This window comes from Drosophila subobscura, chromosome U (assembly GCF_008121235.1).
Source record: "Drosophila subobscura isolate 14011-0131.10 chromosome U, UCBerk_Dsub_1.0, whole genome shotgun sequence".
NCBI classification, from domain to species: Eukaryota; Metazoa; Arthropoda; class Insecta; order Diptera; family Drosophilidae; genus Drosophila; species Drosophila subobscura.
The window spans coordinates 2,330,588-2,354,005 of NC_048534.1; the positions used below are offsets into that span (position 1 = coordinate 2,330,588).

General features: G+C 39.3%; 1 protein-coding gene and 1 pseudogene across 1 annotated transcript; one reads left to right on the plus strand and one right to left on the minus strand.

Moving 5' to 3' along the window:
• LOC117901057 overlaps positions 1 to 6,322 on the plus strand; it is a 29,912-nt pseudogene extending 23,590 nt beyond the window's left edge.
• Positions 6,323 to 15,638: 9,316 nt separating this feature from the next.
• Positions 15,639 to 16,491, minus strand: LOC117900871. Its single transcript, XM_034811395.1, has 3 exons — positions 16,451 to 16,491; positions 16,201 to 16,380; positions 15,639 to 15,789 (listed from the first exon to the last, which is right to left on the minus strand). Exons 1-3 carry the CDS (start codon positions 16,476 to 16,478, stop codon positions 15,692 to 15,694), a joined length of 306 nt encoding a protein of 101 aa, XP_034667286.1. The 5' UTR covers positions 16,479 to 16,491; the 3' UTR covers positions 15,639 to 15,691.
• Positions 16,492 to 23,418: the final 6,927 nt, after the last annotated feature.

Below are 23,418 nucleotides of genomic sequence, written 5' to 3' on the forward strand. Positions count from 1 at the left end.
ATTTTGAAATACACTGGTTTCAGTGTGAGCATACAGCAGTCTGGTGCCAAAATTTGGTGGCTCTAGCTCTTATAGTCTCTGAGAACTAGCCGACAAACAAGACGGACGGACGGACAGACGGACAGACGGACAGACGGACAGACAGACAGACAGACATAGACTCGGCTATTGATGCTGATCAAGAATATATATACTTTATGGGGTCGGAAACGTTTCCTTCTGTGCGTTACATACAACCGTTATCCGCACAAATACAATATACCCTATTTACTCTTCGAGTACCGGGTATAAAAAGAGAATTTAGAATTAGAGAGTGTTTAGGCTGGTATCCAGCACCACAAAAACAAAAAATTTCTGCCAAACTTCATATAAAAAAAAACAGCCAAAAAATTTTGGTTCGACTTTTTGTTTCTTGAGTACGTTGACAAAATCCACGGATTCAATTTGATATATCTATACGAAGTACGTATGTATGTGGACTGAGAGAACAGCTGGTAGACAAGAAATATATGGTTGACAATTATTTCTGGTGTTTAGGAGGTGGAGGTGTAGGAAACAAGTGCGCACAAAGACGTAAAAGAGAGTTGAAATAGATCGTCGGAGTCAAAAAAATACTTCCCCCATGACTTTATTGAAAATTAAATCATTGTACTGAAATTAATAAATTAACTATTTACTATTTGTGCTCTTTTGGCAAGAATGGACGTTTGGCAAACCAAATGCATTATTGGAAAATGCCAAATGCATTCTCAACCACTACCAGCTCTTTTTGTTACGTTTGTGTTTTCAGTTTGAATTTCAAACTGCCACTCCAGTACACATGTTTACAAAACACAGCTGATTCGAATGCCTGTGCTAGTTAGTTAGTTTGAATTTTTTGTGGTGCTGGATATCAGCCCTTTATAGGCAAAATATCTTAAAAAATACTATACACCTTATAGGTGCATTCATCAACTCTAAAGAAGAGCTAAGTTCATTGGAACCAGTTGTACGATAATTAAGTTATGTGGAAAAAAGAAGCGCTACCTCTAAAAAAAAGCATTAAAAACGTGAAGGGACGTTTGAGACGCTTCTTAAGCGCCACAACTTTTATACCCGGCGCTCAGTACTACATCTGCACCTTAGCGGTTATTTGTCAAATTTTACATTTTTTCTTCATCTGTCATCTACATCAACAACACTACTCACGCCAACACGCTCCTTTAGCTCGCCACCCTCCCCTAGAGCAACACACTGCAGAGTCAAGACAGAGACGCGGCAGAGGCAGAGACGCGGCAGAGGCAGAGGCCATAAACTGCGCGAAGCAGAGTGTGAATGAGAGAATGTGTAAAAACAAATATAAGCTGCGGGACGGGGTGGGTTTGGCCACTGCAAATTAATTTCTTCATTGTGGCTATAATAATGATCAGATTGGATCCCAATTTGGTGATCTGGGAGATATGGTCATTCCCTACGGAATTTTTAGTTTTCTGTTATCTTCAAAATTGTAGATTTGGGAGGTTTTCGCCCTTTTGCGGAGGCGGAAGGGGGCGTGGCTCATTTTTGAAATACACTTGTAACAGTGTGAGCAAATTTGGTGGCTCCAGCTTTTATAGTCTCTGAGTACTAGGCGCTCATCAGGACGGACAGACGGACAGACAGACATGGCTCTATCGACTCGGCTATTGATACTGATCAAGAATATACATATATACTTTATGGGGTTGGAAACGTTTCCTTCTGTGCGTTACATACAACCGTTATTCCCCACAAATACAATATACCCTATTTACTCTTCGAGTACCGGGTATAAAAATACGAGATGTTAAAAACTCTTTAAAAAAAGTTCTGCCTGGATCGAGCGGTAAAATCGTGTCGAGTAGTGTTATCAATGGTACAAGTTCTGAACAAACTAAAGCTCGAGCAAAAACAAGATACATGAAGAGACATCAATCAAAATGTTTAGCGTTCCCATCGCTGGTAACTCTTTTTAAAGGCGGTTTTCAGACTCGAAAATATGGACGTCGCCAAGCATTGTTAGAAATGCCTTCAAATGTACAATCAGAACAAGTTTTTCGTTGGATTTGTTCGAAAATCGTGTTCTCCCTTTAAGCTGCTTCTCTAATTCAACTCCCAACTTAGTTGGTTCAACTTCATCCAGCCTTAAAATACTTTAATATGAAGGTAACTGCGACTATTCTGGACGCCGTTCTAACCCTTTTAAGAAGGGTGAAGCTCTTATTGTTGGTGCCAACCCTAATATGAAAATAGGGCCCTGTCAAAGTGAAAATGTTGTTTAAGAGTGAGGAGAACATTTCATTCTAGGTATAAATTTATATAAGTCTTTAAATTAAATAAGACTTATTAGCAGACGAAGCTCCATTCATTAAATTTTTGTCTACTCCATTCAAAGCAATACCCAAATTGAAAAGAATCAAAAAAAAAAAAGGAATCACAAATCACTTCCAATAAGAAGCAGCAATGGCACGGCGCTCGCTCATAAGTACTTATGTATATAAATACAATTCTCTGTCAAAAACATACTCAAAGGTATATATGTACATATGTACATATGTATGTATGTATGTACATATGTACATACATATGGCCAACAAATGACATCGAGGCTTAAGGCAGAGACGCAAGAAATTGATTAATTAGACTAATAGAAAAACAACCTTTTTTCCTCAAGAAACAAAATTCTCTTTGTCTGAGTTTGGGCATTACAATTTTTTAATGAATTATGTTTTTTTTTATAGCAGAAATTTGTTGTTAAGTATTTAAAAAAACTTGTATTTTTCAGCGGTAACGGTTTGACTTTGTAGGTAACTTACATAAGTATCTTTGATTTGTTTGCAAAGAACATTGCCATTCTCAAAAGCTACTTGATGCAGCTAACAATTGGACCATAACACTTAGTTTGCCGCCTGCGAAATATAAGGCTTTAAAATGCTAAATGCCACTTTTTTAATTCTTAAAAAACAGTTCTGCCATAGAAACAAATAAATATCATCAGAATATTTCTAAGTCTTATATCTTTCAGAAAAAAGTTGGTTTGGTTACTTGAGGGAAAATCCTGTCGGGTAGTGTTACCAATTCGAAGTCCGAGGTCTAGATAGCAGAACCTCTTCTGAGTAACACTGATGGTACACGGGTCTCAATCCATACGACCCTCAGACAATCACGGCAAAGTCCTGATTGGCATTTAAAGCTCTTAGTAGAAATAGAGAGCTCTTCAAGATGATGAGGTGGCAGCTGCAGAGAGCATGGGGGCTGGGCTGTATGAGTGGGAGTACTAACTGAAGAGGATGACAGCAAAAATCGAAGTAGATTGGCTACAGTGAGCCTCAGCTGAGCTGCTTAACGCTGCCAGAGTTCTGACATAATCCATGCAATTGTAAATTTAATAAGGGTTTCCGGAAGGGGCATCCGCTCCGCTCAGAGATTTGTTTGTGGGAATGGCTGGCTGTGGACATAGCCGCCCCCCGCCCACTCGAGACAGTGAGTAGTCAAGGCAATTAAGCGGACGAAGGAGTTTTGGCTATTCTCTGCCCTGCTCTCCTCTGTTACTGAGCTTTAAGAAAAGAAAAGAGCAAAGAAAACTTTCAAGTGGTAGTGTCAAAGTCCGAATCGCATCGGGGGGGGCATGGGGCATCCTCTACTATTCTAGTCTAAAGGTCAGCCAAAAGGAAAACTTGTAAGATTTCTACATAAGTTTAACAAGTAGTATGTATTTAATCCAAATGAAATACAAATTTTATTCACAGGCATTGAGATTATTTCTGTCCAAAAAGGCAACACTTGGATTCCCTGAATAAATACCTCATAAATACCTCTCAAAGTTTAATAAATTACACTACTCGACTAAATCCAACTTTTTTCCGCTTCTAACCAAACCGACTTTTTCTGATAGACTTAGGGCTTACATTTTTTTAAAGAATTATAGCTTGTTTTCTATGGCAGAACTTTTTTTTAAGAATTTTGTAAGTCTGGTATTTTTTTGTAAAGGTTTTTTTAGAGGTAGCGCTTTTTTCACATAACTAAAGTATCTTAAGTCTGGATGTAATGGACTTAGAAATTCTATGAAGTTAATGAATGCATCTATAAAGTGTAATCAAATACTTTGTGATTTTAGCTTACCATTTGAAAAATATTAACCTTTCAAATGCAAAAATGTTGATTTTTGTGAGGTAATTTTTACAACATTTTGATTTCAAAAACTCGGGAAAAATAAACAAATTTGTATGAATAGGTGTATTAATTTGGCGTCGTTTAAGGTATTTCTCATCAAAATCTATGGAGAGACACATGAGATACTTTTGTTTAATTTTATATATGCATTCATTAGCTTTAAAGAGTGACTAAGTTTACTACAACCAGATGGTAGATACTTGAGTTTAAGAAGAAAAATCAGATTTTAAAAATTCTTTAAAAAGTTCTGCCATAGAAAAAAACATTATTATCAAATCATGTATAAGCCCCATATCTTTACAAACGAGAAGGGTCGTGTGAGACTCTTCTTACGCGTCACAACTTTTATACTATTCTAGTCCAAAGCGTAGTAGTACTCAGTACTACATCTGTACCTTAGCGGTGTTTTGTCAAATTTTAAATTTTTTCTTCATCTGTCATCTACATCTACAACACTTCTCACACCAACACGCTCCTTTAGCTCGCCCCCCTAACCTAGACCCACACACTGCAGACTCACGGCAGAGGCCGCACACTGCGCGAAGCAGAGTTTGAATAATGTGTCTATAACAGGGCTCGGCACCCATACAATTAAAGAGCCGTTTTTGCGTTTGTGTGTGAAGACGCACGCAAAACGGAACATTGGTATTGGTACGAATCACTGTAATACGCTTGTACGTGAGGGCAGCGCAGCAGCAGCGCCTTGTCCCGCACCCATGGGATAGGGCCTTTCCGAGCCCTGGTCTATAATAATGATCCAATCGTATCCCAATCTGCTGATCTTATAGACATGGTCAAACTTACGGAATGGCGTTTTTAGTTTTTTTGTATCTTCAAAATTGTATGTTTAGGAGGTTTTCGCCCTTTTGCGGGGGCGGAAGGGGGCGGGGCTCTAGCTTTTATGGTATCTGAGATCCAGGCGCTTAACAAGACGGACGGACAGGCGGACAGACATACAGACGGACGGACAGACAGACATTGCTCAATCGCCTCGGCTATTGATGCTGATCAAGAATATATGTATATACTTACTTTATGGGGTCGGAAACGTTTCCTGCTGTGCGTTACATACATTCACTTTGCGCACAAATACAATATACCCTACTTACTCTTCGAATACCGCGTATAAAAAGTTGATCTGGATCGAAGCGGCAAAATCGTGTCGAGTAATGTTATTGAAATATTTCATATAGTTTTTTTAATTTAGACATAGCAGAATAGCATGGAGAATCATGTAGAAACGAACCTTAGCATATTGGGTTGGGTCACCGCGTTGAAAAAAAAATTATTTTTGATCATCTTGACATTTTGTCGTTACTCGACAGCGAGGAGAAATCTGCCCTGGTCTTTGGCGACTGGATAATAACCAATATTAACATTTGCTGGTGTGACAAAATGCTTGAAACTCTATTTGTGCAACTGGCCCTTACAGGCCCTTACCCATGTGACCACACATTGTTATAAAATTCAAGTGTAGCACATTTCGATGTGGATCAATATACTGGACGTAATGAAGGAGATACTGGAGTCGACACGCGTGCAGCATACCATTTTGAGCTGCAGCCTGGATGTGGCCAGCAACTTCATTGTTTGCCCCAGGATGGTACGCGATTCCTTCGCAGTTACAGGGCTGCCCGAAGCCATATTGATGATATTGGAATCACCTCCGGGGACGGGTATCGAGAAACAAAGATCGTTGAGCGCCAAGATTGCATTGCTGCTGTATTAATTCCTTGAGCACAAAACATCCGGACCACCAATCTTTTCTTTGGAGAAAGTAGCCAATTCCTTGGCCCATCTTCTGAAGATCAATCAGAATCAATCAATAAAATCCCACGATCGTCGCCGAGCATCAATCAGCCATTGATCGGGTGATGGTTAAGACGAGCTAGCTGGCCAACGCCGCTCTGTTTGTTCCAAGTCCACTCTACGAAGTGAAGCGTGAAGCCATCTTTATTTTGGCCAGCACCTGCAAGCAGTATGGCCGAGTGAAGCAACATCAGCTGTGTCGATTTCCCAGCACGATGTTCGGGCATCGATAGTCGTGTCATAGATCCAAGCCTAACAAGGGCCTGATCCCGATGGTGATTCGGTGCGCCAGCAAGAGGGAGCATCATAAGGAGGCTCGTCTGGCCGGTGGTTGAACTTCTGCCAGTCTTAAAACATCGGCCATCCACTTAAACATCAAAGGCATGACCTACATCATGGACTTCGCCAGAGTGCCACCTGCTGCAGACAGTGAACAAACTGCCTATAAAATTGATCAGAAAAATCCTCACTTTATTTCTAAAAGTATGGAAATCGTATAGAGACTTTTCCCATAATTTAGTGACAATCCTAAGAGAGAGTGGCGTTATGGATGGGCTACAAGGGTACATATGTATGTAGATAGCGACAATCGTGTCGTTAGGACTTTGGCAACCCTTCTCGCAAGACAGCGCGTCTATGACATTTGTTGGATCGGAGTCTTGGCTATTGCACATATTTGATTTATGTGAGAATTGCACACAGGTAGATAAATTATTCTTTATTCATGTTAGCTGGAACTTATTTGGAAACTGTAGAATCTACACTGAATCAGGGCCGCGCCGAGGAATATTTGCGACCGGGAAGAAGTTGCAAAACGGCTCCCGAAACTCCCTCCATTTTCACATCTGTTTTTGAAGGTATGTACATATGTATATAAAATACAAATGAGGTTTTTGCGGATTGTCAATATATTTAGTTCAATACTTTTTTTATTCATTTCATCAGCTTCAGTTTGTTTAAGGAGCGCTATGCAGATGCAGATGTCACCGGAATAGTTAAAACAAGAAGGGACGTGTGAGACGCTTCTTACGCGTCACAACTTTTATACCCGGCACTCAGTACTACATCTGCACCTTAGCGGTTATTTACATTTTTTCTTCATCTGTCATCTACATCAACAACACCACTCACGCCAACACGCTACTTTAGCTCGCCACTTTCCCCTAGAAACACACACTGCAGAGTCAGGGCAGAGTCGCGGCAGAGGCAGGGGCAGAGACGTGTCAGGGGCAGAGGCCATAAACTGCGCGAAGCAGAATGTGAATGAGAGAATGTGTAAAAAACAAATATAAGCTGCGGGACGGGGTGGGTTTGGCCACTGCAAATTAATTTTTTCATTGTGGCTATAATAATGATCCAATCGTATCCCAATTTATTGATCTGATAGATATGGTCCTTCCCTACGGAATGTCGTTTTCTGTTATCTTCAAAATTGTAGATTTGGGAGGTTTTCGCCCTTTTGCGGGGGCGGAAGGGGGCGGGGCTCATTTTTGAAATACACTGGTTTCAGTGTGAGCATACAACAGTCTGGTGCCAAAATTTGGTGGCTCTAGCTCTTATAGTCTCTGAGAACTAGCCGACAAACAAGACGGACAGACGTACAGACGGACAGACGAACGGACGGACAGACAGACATAGCTCAATCGACTCGGCTATTGATGCTGATCAAGAATATATATACTTTATGGGCCGGAGACGTTTCCTTCTTCAATTTATACATACATTCTCTTTGTGCACAAATTCAATATACCCTATTTACTCTTCGAGTACCGGGTATAAAAACACGATAGGCCGTCCCCAAATTTGTATTGTTTGATGTCAAAATAAAATCTAGTAAGTATTATCTGGAGCACCCTTATATGATCCAGGTTGGCGAAATTCGGATTTAATGTAGGAAACAATTTATTCGCACTTAAGACTTCATGGGCAAAGTCATCTTCAATTAAGTCTTCATTATACTTTCTGGCCAAATTCTCCACAAGTTTTTTAAGCTCATAATCTGTATAAACTGTTATTTTTGAGCCTTATAGAAATTCAAAATCTTCAGCCATTTTATGCAGAGCTTCAAATTGCCATTGTGGGTGCTGAATGATTAGATAAATTGACTCTAAAAACGAGATCCGAAGTGTGTCTTCCTCTGTTATATTGGCAAATTCATCATCTGCTTTAGGATTGTCTTTTCTTACTTTTCGTTTTCTACGCCTTACATTCAATACCCAAAGAATTTGCTATGTTTGTGCTTTCCAATATGTACCTACACCGTTGCTCTGAAAAAACATAGCCTGAATATATCTTTTTTTCGCGTAATCCAAGTAGCTTACATCTGGTTGCAAAGAACTTAGCCATTCTATATATCTCATGAATGAACCTATTAAATGGTTCCAAAAACTTTGTGGTTTTAGCTTACCGTTTGAAAAACATTAAGCTTTGAAATGCAAAAACGTTGATTTTTTGTAGATATTTTTTACGACATTTTGACAGTAAAAAGTCAGGAAAAGTAAAAAAAAATAGAGGACACAGGATGTAAATACACCCGGTACTCGAAGAGTAAATAGGGTATATTGAATTTGTGCACAAAGTGAATGTAGGTAACGCACAGAAGGAAACGTTTCCGACCCCATAAAGTATATATGTATATTCCTGATCAGCATCAACAGCCGAGTCGATTGAGCCATGTCTGTCTGTCCGTCTGTATGTCTGTCCGTCCGTCTTGTTGAGCGCCTGGATCTCAGAGACCATAAAAGCTAGAGCCACCAAATCTTGCATCCAGACTTTTGTATGCTCACACTGTTACAAGTGTATTTCAAAAATGAGCCCCGCCCCCCTCCGCCAACGGCAAAAAGGCGAAGATAAAAGAACACTAAAAAAGCCATTCCGTAGGGAATGACCATATCTATCAGATCACCAAATTGGGATCCGGTTGGAGCATTATTATCGCCACAATGAAGAAATTACTTTGCAGTGGCAAAACCCACCCCGTCCCGCAGCTTATATTTGTTTTTTGCACATTCTCTCATTCATACTCTGCTTCGCGCAGTGGCAGAGGCCTCTTCCTCTGACACGTCTCTGCCTCGGCCTCTGCCGCGTCTCTGCCCTGACTCTGCAGTGTGTTGCTGTAGGGGAGGGTGGCGAGCTAAAGGAGCGTGTTTGCGAGAGTAGTGTTGTTGATGTAGATGACAGATGAAGAAAAAATTAAAAATTGAAAAAAACCCCGCTAAGGTGCAGATGTAGTACTGAGTGCCGGGTATAAAAGTTGTGACGCGTAAGAAGCGTCTCACACGTCCCTTCTCGTTTTTTTTACTTTTCCTGAGTTTTAAAAGTATTGTTTTCAATATAAAATAATAAAATTATTATCAAACCATTTCTAAGCACCATATCTTTCAGAAAAAGTTAGCGTGGATCGAAGCTGCAATATCCTGTCAAGTAGTGTTATCTGTAATCTACATTTTGTAATTTCAAGACATCAAAGGCGATTGATCCCACTAATGCAGGGCTCTGGTAATTCCAAAGAAGATTTTGTCGATTGATAGAACCTGCTTAGACAGTTAATACATTAATTAGGCTACAACAAAAAACAAACCAAATTAAAACGATAAAAAAATGTATTTCTTTGCCTATTGGGGAAACGATTTAATTTTTTTTACACATTCTAATTGAATGGCAACCAATCTATGCAAATAAATTTATTATTTATGCATTTATCCTCCTAAAATTTGTTTTTCCACATTTCCCCCATTTTGTTGTTGTTTTGTTTTACATTTTCCGCAAACCATAAAAGTTTCTCTGTCGCATGGTGCTGCCGCTTTTGCCATTTCAATTTGTTTGTTGATTTCGTTTTTTTTTTCTTCTGCACTTGTATACTCTGTACGTTGCAGGCGTGCCATGATTTTTATCTTTTGTGTGTGACAAAGAGAAAGGAGAAGATGCCGATGCATGTCCGTCTAACTGCCGCCTTCCATCGATGTCTGGTAGCTCTACTTTATATCAAAAATGTTTTATCTAATAAGTTATCATAAAATCATTGCACAATTCTTGGGCCACTGTAACCAACTGCCGAGTTTCCTGTAGGTATAGTAGTGTGTCGTTTAGTTCATTCAGCACCTACCTCATTGGTTTTTCTTGCACAGAAAATGAAATATTATTTGCTGAAAGTGTATTCGGGAATGACATGACGGTCGTATTGGAAAATCTATTTGGGAACTGAAGAAATAAATAATGGTTCCAATTCAAAGTCCCTTCTTCTCTCAATAAAACCTCTAAGGCTACCCTGAAGAAATTGTCGGGGATCCCATAACTGTGTCATTCCTCTCTCTTGATGGTTCTAAAAGTATCTCAACAATCTTTGGCACCCAAATGGCTTTTTATTATACAATTCTTGAATTTCTAGTGCTCTCTTGGGAGTTCTGAAAAGGGTATTCACACCTTGGACAACATTAAAATATACATTTCTAGAGGATTTACATATTTATATTTGTGCAGAAATTTCACAAACTAATTGTATGTAAATATGTCACACGTATGTATGACGTCACCACCTGCATTTGCATGGGTGTGTGTGTGTGTTGAATTGCACATTGACAATTTCATAAATGCGGTAACATTTTCAATTAAATATGTGCAACTTTCGCAAGCAGCTGCACAATTCGCCACACACTGTGCAGTAGAAAGAGAGAGAGAGAGAGAGAGAGAGAGAGAGAGAGAGAGAGAGAGAGAGAGAGAGAGAGAGAGAGAGAGAAGGCAAAGGATAGAGACGTACGCAACACTCCAGTCGGACCGTCTGAAAGTGGTTTGCAAAAAAGAATCGATCTTTTTCCCTCCCTTTTTGACTATGTAGAACCGATTCTTTAATGCATCTTTATCCACCAAGAAAGAGTAAATGTAACCCGAACAGCTTCCCGACCGTTCTAAAAAGTGAAGTTTCAAATCAATATTTTACCACATAAGTAAGTATGTAAGTATGGATAACTGTATCTGTTCGTTGTCACAGGTATGTATCATCGATCAGGTAGAAATGCGGTGAATTATATTAAAAATGATTATGAAATAATATTCGAACAAATCTGATATCCTTGCAGTTTTTATATTTTTCAGAAAACATACAAGGGATTGAAGCACCTTGGCCAAAAAATGCTTACAGTTTTCTTTCTTTTATTTGTAACATAGCCTTTTTTTAGTCTAATTTAATAAACGCAATGAATAATAAAAGTGTATATGTTTGTGTGCACATGTTCTTTTTGCATTCTTTTATGCCACGGATGTGCTATGGAATGAATCCATTGAACAGGTTCGGAACGGTTCTTAATAGGTTCCTGTGGACGGTATTATATGCATGCCCCATACATTCCCAAGGAACACATCTAGATGCATGCCAAAGATGTGTTCTGGTAATGCTTACTTCGGAAACTACACTGCAAGGGAAACCCGAGCGGTTGTTGAAATTTCAACAACCACCACTTCTACATGCCTTCCAAAAGAACCGTTCCCAACTAGAACAGAAAGGCGTGATTCCTGCGTGTTTCACCCCCTGTAAATTTGAAGCGAAAACTTCACGCATAGTGTACTCATGCTTAGCGATACAGAAGTACTGTTTGGAAGCAACTAAGTCCGACTGGGAAACCCAGTCATGTAGATGGATTTTTCACATGCCCGCCCGCACAGGAAAAGCCGCTACCACGCCCCTTCCAAACTACTCACACATAGAAAGGAGACACCCCATCAATCCTTGGAAAAGGTCGATTGATAAGTACACACATATGTTCTTGTGTGTGTGTGTGTGTGTGTGTGAGTGCAGGTGTGCAGCTTTTTGGTCGGTTACAAATTGCAAATCAATCAATAAATAATTGAAATGAAAATCATTTTGCTGGTTTCAACTTATCTTCTTCAGCTTTTCCTCCCACAACACCAACACACCCTACCCCCTAACGCTATGCGTTTCGCATCGTTTCGACTGCGTATGCAAATGGTCCAAAAATTGTATACATTTATCACAGGGATCTATCAGAAAAACCAAATCGAAATCGTACCGACCGAAAGACAGAGAGGAGAGAGAGAGAGAAAGTGGACGTGCGGGAGAGGAACAGATGAGGGAGAGAGAGCGACAAAAGCTGCCATGAGTCCTTCGTCAGGTGTTTGAGATTAGTGATGGACGAAAACTGAAAGAAAGTTTCACATTCTATTTGCAAGAGCTAAATCATATGGTTATTTTCTAAAAATTGCTTTTCTTTGGAATTTTCAGCAAGGGAAGAAATTAAGTATAAAGAAATTCTTGTAATGGATAAACATAAATACATAAGTATATGTACATACATATGTATGTATGTTAACATACATATGTACATATGTAAGTATGTAGCAGTTTTTTAGGTTAATCTAAGATTTAAAAATTGAAAAAATATAACGCAAAGAAAAGCAAACATTATTAAATATATTCAAATGTTGATTTCTACCTCGTGAGAACCCAGTATACGAGTATGCATAAACCAATTAATGAATTCACTTTGTGTTTTCCTCAATTTGAGATAATCCTACAACCAAAATATAAAAAATATATTCTGTGTGTCCCAATTAATGCCTTTCAAACAAATGTAATGTAATAGTCTGCTTTTGATGCATTAAAAAATATAAACAAAATTTGTTTGTCATAAATACACAAGAAATTACTTTGGTTGCATTTCTCGTTGCCAATAAGTTCAGTGATATAAGAAATGACAATTAAAAGTCCATCAAATTAGCAATTAAATGTCCATCCTATATTTATTTTCAAATAAAAATCACATATCTCTGCTGCAATAATATTTTTGTTGGTTTTATGTTACAGATTTGACAAAATTCATTCTGTCTATTTTGCTGTGCTGACATATTGCCCCCCACACAGACACTTTCACAGAACTCCATAATTATATACAATTTATAACACAATTTTGTTCAGTTACCAAATTCATGAAATGTATTTTGACAGTTCCCTTTTTTCCCTCCTCCTTTTGTATGCGCTCGAAGAGAGGGTTATTAAGATTTTAATTGGAGGTTTGTGACGCTGAGAAGGATTTACATATATTTGTGTGGTTGTCTGAATCGAATATAAAGGGTAAATAAAAAATATTCTTGCCAAGTTAGTCTTTCCCTTCGCTGTTTTTATTTTTTTTTAATTCTGAAAATCGCTTAGCCGCTCCACGCTACTCCCCCACGGGTTAAATTGAACTTCCAAAAATTCCACTCTTGTTTTTCAGTTTTCTTCATCTTGTTATATTTATACCCGGTACTCGAAGAGTAAATATGGTTTGTGCGAATAACGGTTGTATGTAACGCACAGAAGGAAACGTTTCCGACCCCATAAAGTATATATATTCTTGATCAGTATCAATAGCCGAGTCGATAGAGCCATGTCTGTCTGTCCGTCCTGATGAGCGCCTAGTACTCAGAGACTATAAAAGCTAGAGCCACCAAATTTTGCATCCAGACTTCTGTATGCTCACACTGTTACAAGTGTATTCCAAAAATTAGCCCCGACCCCTTTCGACCCGCAAAAGGGCGAAAGCCTCTCAAACCTAAAATTTTAAAGATAATAGAAAACTAGAAACGACATTCCGTGAAGAAGGTCCATATCTATCAGATCACCAAATTGGGATCCGATTGGATCATTAGCCACAATGAAGAAATTTATTTGCAGTGGCTAAACCCACCCCGTCCCGCAGCTTATATTTGTTTTTTTCATATTCTCTCATTCACACTCTGCTTCTGCAGTGTGCGGCCTCTGCCTCTGCCGTGCCTCTGCAGTGTGTGGCTTTAGTGAAGGGGGCGAGCTAAAGCAGCGTGTTGGCGTGATAAGTGTTGTAGACGTAGATGACAAATGAAGAAAAAATGTTAAATGTGACAAAAAACCGTTAAGGTACAGATGTAGTACTGAGTGCCGGGTATAAAAGTTGTGACGCGTAAGAAGCGTCTCACACGTCCCTTCTCGTTTTTCTTTTCTTTTTGTGCTTTGTTTTTGTCGTTATGGGAAAATCCTCACACAAAGCCTTTGAGCCAGTACACGAACAGCTGCTTTTTGAGGAGAGTCGCCAACCGAGAAACGAGTCAACCGAGTCATATTGTTGCTGCTGTTGTTCTTGTTTTAATCGTTTGGCTGCTTTTGTTTCAGATTTACACACCAACAAATCGTGGAATTTTGTGTTCGGTGGGGTCTAACAGTGGGGAGGCATATATGGGCAGTATGGTTGGGGCATCAGCAAAAAAAAGGGTGAGACATTTTCAATTTCGTTCGCTGCACAAAAGTCCAAAAACAACTGCCCGCACAGCACATCCATCGATCCGATCTTGATTGAATTTTGCAAATGCCAAATGCGAGGGCGACACAGAGATACTCACGTGCACGAAAATACACCACTCTGCCCACAAGCACATTTGTACACACATACATACATATGTTCATATGTGCCTATGGATGTAGAATGGTGCATAGTGCCTGAAAAAAATAATGGTGCATGGCTGAGCGCACAACCGCTCCATCTTACTCCACAGACGCTCTCCTTTCCCCGCTCCGCTGTACGCAGCTTCCGCATTACCATTGCCACAAACTTGATAGTGGCATCCCACGCCTTGGGATCTGCTAAAATGTGTGCCACAATTCCGTCAGCACTGATGACGGTGCCTAAATCCTCCTCCAGCAGGCGCCTCTCACGCTCAAAGCGGTGGCACTCGAAGAAGACGTGGTGGGCGTTCGCCTCGATGCCTCGGCCGCAGGCTGGGCACCAGTCGTCCGTTTCGTGGCCAAACCGCTTCAGGTATGATGGAAAGCAGCCATGTCCACTCAGCATCTGTGTGAGGTGGAAGTCCACCTGGCCGTGCTTCCGCTCCAGCCACACCTTGATAACCATTATTGGCCTGTGGGTCCAGCGACCTTTGGTCGAGGAGTCCCATTTCGCCTGCCATCTCGCGATGCTCTCCTGTCGGGAGATTGTGCAGCTCCACCTTTTCCATCACTTGCTCCGCTAGTGAGACGCGTCCCGCGACGATATGTGCAGCCTCGTCGGATATGGTCCTAAAAGCACAGGCGATCCTGACGGCAGGCCTCGACTCCTCGCATGTAGCTCTTCCCTTTTGTCGCCTTGCCCCACACTGGGGCAGCATACAAAATTTGTGAGGAGACTACGCTGGTGATTAGTTTTCTTATATCTTGCTTGGGTCCTCTAGTATTGAGCAGGATCCGCGAAAGTGCTCGGCACGTCTGTGAAGCCTTTGCGTTGGCGTACTCCATATGCTTCCTATATGAGAGACTGGTGTCCAGGGCGGCATCTGCGGTCCATTGTCTGCGTAGTGGATTACGACTGGCATTTCTATCTTTCATTGTAGATTCATTTTAATTAAACCATTTGTCTAGTTGTTTGCTTACATATGTACGTCTACAGGTTGCAGTTCATTTTTTCTTCTTTTAATAATAATAATGTAAGTTTTGCATTAATGATGAATGGTTTTAAGTACATGTCACTCATTAAACTAGCTTTTTTGGGGATGTGAATTTTAGATTTTGCTTCACATCGATCACTTTTTAGTATCATTCGCCAGGATCGATATCTTTGCTAACGAATTAGTGCAGTTCGATTATGTGAAATTGGGAAGCCTAAAAGCCCAACGACAACAGTCTTAATAACACAGTTTAACCGTCTTTACGAAGGCTTTTTTTATTGCAAATGTTCGGCTCGGACTAAGACTTTAATTATTCAGAATTAAAATTCCAGGATATGTTGTATTCCCTGACCTTACAAAGGGGTTTTTTCTTCAGGTTTGTACAATGACCACTCAAGAATTTTTCATCTGTCAAAAAACAAAATATAAGATATCCGCAGTATAAGATAAGACTACTCGACACGATTTTGCCGCTTCGATCCACACAAACTTTTTATGAAAGATATTGGGCTTAGAAATGGTTTGATGACAATTTTTATTTTCTATGGAAGAACTTTTAGAATGTTTAAAATCTGGTATTTTTTTAACACATTTTTTAAGGGAAAGCGCTTTTTTTTCCCATAACTTAAGTATCTTACATTTGGTTGTAATGAACTTAGCTTTTCTATAGAGCTAATGAACGCATCTATAATGTATACAAATAAAAAATCTTAAAAAAAAAGTTTTGAAATAGAAAAAAAACCATAACTCTTTAAAATATTTTAAAGCCTCAGTCTATCAGAAAAAGTTGGTTGGTTTTCAATCTAAAGAAATATTCACCTGGTTGTTTAAGTTTCCTGTTTAAACATTTCTTCATCTCAACGTTACATTTTGTGGGTATCACATTCCAGCATTTATATAGGGGAACGTATGCACAATACGATTCAAGACGTGGTTTTTTATTATCACACAATTTATCACATTTAATTTCATCTTTAGTTGCAACAAAATTAATTAACACTTGAAGCAATAGTACAGAAGTAGACGTAGGTTATTGTTAGCCCAAATGAGATATAGATGGATTTCTTACCCGCTAAAATCAGTAGATGAACCCTCATGGTGTGGACTGTAATGGTGAACTATCCACAAACAAAGGTGTGGCTGAAATTATTCAACCATTACCCGACTGATTCGTGTCGGATTTGTAAAGCTTTCCACATTTAGAAATGGTATTGCTGTAGTTTAAACAAAGAACGAATCCATAGACTCCCTTGCATTATGATCACTTCTAATTTATTCTAATATTCTGGTAAGTTATTTGCGTCAATTCCAACTTAAAATTATTATTAACTTTAAATTTTGGAGCAGAGTTTCTGTCTTTTCATATTACAAGCGAGTACTTTCGGTGGAAGGCCTGGCCTACGAGCGCTCAAAACATTTTTAATTTCTAAATAAACTTTGCGGTTTCTGCCGGAGCCGTGGGCTTTTGGCTGGAGTGTCAGGAGCAGGACCCGACTCTACGGGACCTTCCAATCTAAGTACAGAGCCAAAAAATAACCCCTTAAAACAGAACTTTTCCTACTTGCAACGGCGCAATTGAAGTGCCGCAACAGGCATGAGGAGAGGCGGGGGAGGCACAAGTAAGTGTGAGTGCATTTGAGCGAGTGTGTGGATGAGGCAAAAGCGAGTGAGAGTGTGATGGTGCAAGTGTTTTAATAAAACCAAATGACAAAGTTTTCCCTTCAACAGCAACCCGGTAGTCAGACTCAGAGCCAGATCGAGCCAGAGAACGAGCTCAAACCTAGAGACCAACTATGCAGAGAAAGACCTTTAAGGTACCTCTTACTCTAAAAAGAGCAGTAATGAGCAGCGAATTTTTATATATATGTACATTCGATCTATTTATAAGATTCCTTGACTTAGAGGGTCGGTGGTGTGTACTGATGTAAAGCGCTTTAAAAATGACTGATCTGCTGGGAAATAGCTTTCCTCATTTCTGATAGAATATATTTTCGCTTTAAACGCATGTACGTATTCGAAAATAAACAAGGCGGAACGTCTGAGACGCTTCGTACGCGTCACAGCTTTTATAGCAGGTACTTTTTAAGCAGTTAATATTTTTTGTAACATAAATTGATCCAATCTGATATCAGAAAATTTTACTCCAACTCTTTTAGTCGGTGATACAGTTCAAAAATGTATAATTTCTTTTTCGTACTGTTTCAAATTTAAACATAAACGTATAACCCCATTTTTCACAACGATTAACGGGGTATACAAATAACCCAACAAAGTCAACAACAGCCAAAAGCTAATTTACACTTTTGTTGTTTCGGTTACTTTATATACGAGGCAGACCCCCCTCACCAACATACCCATCCATGTTCACCCCATCAGCAACCAGCATGCACCGCCGCCGCCGCCATAATGGAAAAACTATTTTGCGAGGAACAAATGCTGTCAACAAATTTGTGAATGCTAAAAAAGTCAGGAGTCAAGTGGAATGTGAATGAAGGAAGCACACTTCATGAGAGGGAATCGGACATTCTGAAATAAACCCGAAAAAAGAGATGGAAAAACAAATCAAATGTGTGAACTTTAACACTATTTACCGCCCAAAATAGTATGCAGCGGAAAAAGTTTATTCATTTAGCTGAACGAGCAAGCAGACGGCAGGACCAACCACCAATCCGGCTGGTACATCCCCCTCCATTCCGCAAGCACTTGCCACTTGCCGTGGCACTGGAACTCCCTCCCCTCCGCCATCCACCATCCGCCATTCAAAATTGGTATCCATTTAACTCTTTCCACTTGAGGTATAGAGCATTTCGAGCTCATTTTGCTCACAAGTGGTCTCAATATAAATTACTTATGCCATGTAAGCTCATTAAAATCAGATACAGATACAGCTTCAGAGTACAGTTGCCGATACAAAAGCACAGATACATACATATCCAGTTGCGAGATATAAATGCAAAGATACTTGCACAAATGCAAAATACAGCCAGTGCCACAGCTACTACTGTAAATGAACAGATACAGATACAGCTACAGAGATACAAGTCACAGCTTACAATGTCACAGATACAAATACACGTTCAGTGCATCTTTCTGTATGTACCACCGTACCGTATCCGTTCGGATCGTATCTTGATGTGTGGCATGATTTTTACGTCTACTCTAATGAGGGTTGGTCGCATTAGCCAGAATTCGCCAGCAAATGCGTTAATTATTGACTCCTTTCGCACAAAAGCAAATTAGTGGATGGGAAAATCAGGATCCTGGCATTATATATATAGCTGAATAGTTCATAGCAGGGACTGAAGGAAATATGTTACAGCAACGTAACATATACAGAAAATTATATTTCAGTCATAGCTTTCAATACCAGCCAAAAACTTCTATTTACGATTTATACTTTATAAATTATTTTTAATTCATATTTTTAATTTTTTCAATATAAATTAAAAGCAAGAGTTATTTTTAATTTCTACTTTAAAAATCAAAAATAAGAGTTAATTATGATTTATATAGTAAAAATAAAAAATAGGAGTTATTTTTGATTTTTTATTTAAAAAATTAAGATTAAGAGTTATTCCATAACTTTTATTTTAAGTTAAAAATAAAAGTTAAATTCATTGTCCTTTGAACTGTGTGATCATGAATGTATGTATTCATGATCCTTGAGAGAATACCTTTCATGTGATACATCGCATTCCCTTCAAGGACGAATTTTAAGGATTTCACTATTCACCTTTATATTTAATTCTGAGATTTATTAAAATGAATAAGAGATTATGCAAAAAATAAAAAAGCTGCTGGACGGGTTGGGTTTAGCCACTGGAAAATAATTTCTTCATTCTGGCTATAATCTGATAGATACTAAGCTTTCATACGAAATGGCGTTTTTACTTTTCTTGTATCTTCAAAATTGTAAATACAGCAGATTTTTGTGATTTGCTGGGGCGGAAAGGGGCAGGGAAAACTTTTGAAATACACTTGGAACAGTGTGAGCATACAGCCATCTGGATGCAAAATTTGGTGACTCTAGCACTTATAGTCTCTGAGATCCAGGCGGTCAACAAGACGGACGGACGGACTGACAGACGGACGGACAGACAGACAGACATGGCTATAGCTATATCAAGAATATATGTATGTCTATACTTTATGGGGTCGGAAACGACTCTCTGCATGATTGCACAGGCCAGGAAGGAGGCTGGGCTCGCGATTGGATGGGGAGAGGGTCGAACGAAAGTCGAAAATTTGTAAACAATACGGTGGGGTACCAGCCTTTATAATTGTGCTGGTCGACTTCCTCAGCTCATGCTTTTTTTAGTTCGTTGTGACATCCATCTACAATAAAAACAAAGCCATGCTTACATATCTGTTGATGTATAATAGATTTTTCTATTGGTTTCTTACCAATTGTATCTAGACACTGTGGAAACCCAAATCTCTTCGAATCCTTGGACACATTCGTCTATTCTGCTCCATGGTCGCCGAACGGTTAAGGTTGAGGTTGACACCATGTCAGTGGTGAACAATTTATGTGTAGTGCTCGTATATGTGAGCGAAAAAAAAAAGTGGTGGCTACCTACGGAGGAGTCGCAAACAAAACTCAAACCACCAAGCGGCACAAAAATGTCCCGCGGACCTAGCGGACATTTATCCCTCACCGACTAGCAGAGGCAGCATTTCCCCTGGATTTAACCTTTGGACATTTACCCAAGGACTCAACCTCTGGGGCACCACCCGAATTCAACCCCCAGGAGAGAGTTTTACAATCAAAAAAAACCAGAAAATCTGTGGCCAGTCAATGCGGGTTTTTCGTTTTCTCACGTTTTTTTTCAGCAGAGGTTCATGTTCATCAGGGTTTGGGTTTAGGTTTGGTAGGGATTCGGCGTCCGTTATTCTGAATCCGAACTTTCTGGGCGTGTTAATTGTTTTTCCTTTTTCCGCTGACTCTGCGCGACTTTGAATAAACCGCGAAAAAGTGAAACACGAAGCCCCGAGCACACACACAGAGCTTTGAATAACTTTAAGCAGCCACAAAATATTGGCTTAACGTGCCGGGGCGTTATATTTTTTGTTTTCGGTTGCGCAAAAAAATATAAAAGTGTGAAAGAAAGCAATAGAAAAACGAGACCCGAGGCTAAGCGACAACATGCGGTGTGTGGCAGCCAGAGGAAAGTCTGCAAAACTGCGAACCACGACACGGTTGGACCGTGTTCATTTGCAGTTTTTCTCTGCTCTGAGCCAAGCACATTGGAGTGCAATACAAATTATGTTTACGCTTTGGGGTATGCACGAACTGTTAGGTGGATTGAGGAGCTGAGCGACAAAAAAACGTTATGAATGGTGCACACAATTTGAATGATGAATGGTACGAATACGAGGGCGAGTACGAGTATGTGTGGCTAAAAATAAGATCTGAATAAGAAGTCAGCTAAACAGCTTAAGGCTTGGCAGAAGGAACACTTCAAGTATCAGAAACTAAAAGAGAAACGACTGCTTTTGAAATACATGGATGTCAAACTCAATGATAAAAGCTCATAAATCATAATTATACATCTGATTATGAATTAAGAGAACAGAGGTAGCTAACTATTAAATATATTCAAGTTGTTGAGGAAATCCGCGCTGCTAGTGATGTAGGATGAAGGACATTTTTTGTTGTTTTTTTTTTTAAATAAGATTTTACGTTTGTTTTGCAAATTCAAAAGTCTTGTGCAAAGTACATTCATTGGTATCCATTTTGACGCAGGTATGCTCTAAATTTTTATAGATTCTCTAAATTTATATTATATTGTAGAGATTAGATAAACGATTATCTAATGTCAAGAATACAATTTCATATAAAACAGATCACCATTCAGATCACTGAATTGTGTATCTTAGAGAAGATCCCCAAAACTGCATTCATATATTAAATATATTACTGCGTAAAATTCTTGCTTTTAAATTTATTTCTATTAAAGATCCATCAATTCTTACTCTTTTCTGCTAAAACTGGAACTTTTATTATTAATTTCCCTTCCAAATGTTAGCTACATCTCAATCATCAGTATCCTTTATTTAAAGGACTAATCGAATTAAGAAATCCCATTTCCTGGCTTCGTAATGCGATATCCTTTTGAACGCGTGGGTGGATTGTATATTTTGTTTCAACAACTTTTTGGCCGCTACATATTGACTTACATTTATTTATTTTTCAGCCCCCCATCAACCGGTCCTTCTGCATTGTTTTGGTTTTTTTATTTTGGCAGCGCAATTACACAGTCGCCTATGTAGTTATTTCTCTTGCTCTTTTATACCCGGTACTCGAAGAGTGAATAGGGTATATTGTGTATGTGCTCGACAGTGGATGTACATACATACATATGTATGTACATATGTAACGCACAGAAGGAAACGTTTCCGACCCCATAAAGTATATATATTCTTGATCAGCATCATTAGCCGGTTCTCATATACTATAAGAACTAGAGCCCTCAAATTTTGCCCCCTTACAGCTGTGATATCACACTGATACAAGTGTATTTCAAAAGTTATCCCCGCCCCATCCGGCCACTGTATCCACATTTTTTAATATAAGAGAAAACTAAAAACGCAATTCCGTAGGGAATTACCATATCTATCAGATCACCAAAGGAATTAATATAGCCACTGTGGCTACCCCCACCCCGTCCAGCAGCTTTGCTTATTTTTTGAACATTCTCTCATTACACACTCTGCTTCGTGCAGTGTGTGGCTCTAGAGGAGGAAGGCGAGCTAAAAGAACGTGTTGGCGTCAGAAGTGATGTAGATGTGGATCTACATGACACAAGTAGAAAAAAAAAATTGTAAAAGATAAATTTAAAAAAAAACAACTAAGGTACAGATGTTTTACTGAGTACCGGGTATACAAGTTTTGACTCGTACGAAGCGTCTCACACGTCCCTCCTCGTTTTTTTGGTGTCGTTTTTGGCGAACGCCTCTCCATTGCAATGGAAACAATTGTGCTTGTTCTTGTTCCTGCTCCTGTTTTCTATATTCGAAAGAGTCTCGTCGCTCCCTCCATGCCTCCCCTAGAGCGCCCATGTATTCCCTATAAATTTTTTACGATTTTATGCAATTGTAGAGTTTGCAAAAGTTTGTTGCAGCTATTTTTCGGTGCCACGCCGTCGGGGCATTGTTTTTAACAGCAGAAACAGCAGCGGCAAAAGTAGGGAGTACAATGCACTGGCCATACCATTCCTAGCCACTTTCCCTCCCCGCCAACATCCATAAAAACAGACCCTCTGCATCCTTTAAACCATTCCCACACCGCAAACACGCCTAACAAATGAACTCGACTGTCCTTTATATGCGTTCAGTGTTTATTGCGCCATTTTCTATGCCTCTGTGCCATAGTCCTATGTCTTACATCCTAGGCTTCTGCGCTACAAAACTTTCCAACAATTTGTTGGTTTTTTTTTTGGCTCTTCCTGTTTACAAAAAACATCTTCAAAGCCCCACTGCGGAGCACCCGACCAACATCGATCGTTTTTCCCCCCAAAAGCTTTTGGATTCAATTCTACATAATTAATGGGGATCCTATCCCCCTGCCAGCATCACTGGAGTCACCCAAAATCATTGGAGACTTTAATGTGGCCAAGTCTTGCAATGAGAATAACGGCCTGGCCCAAGCTCTGGACGTCAGGAAAATGAGATTGCGACATGTTTTTTTGATAACAAATAATGAAAAAGCTGATTGTAGATACAAAATGTTACAAAATCGAGTTTCTTTGATCTTTGGTTTGTCGGTGCGCAAAAATCACTAAAAAGTTTTCTTGCTTACAATATTATGAAAGATATTATCTTTACTAAGCCACAAATATTTATTCCTTCACAAGCCGAATGCCCATCAAAGAATATTTTCTTACAAAATGATCCACTTCTTATGCACATCTTTAGATTTTCCCCATTATTTAACGTTTACTTTAATTTTAAATGAAACACTCGAAGAGTAAAGAGGGTATATAGTACTTGAGCTCGAAAGTGGAACGCACAGAAGGAAACGTTTTCGACCCCATA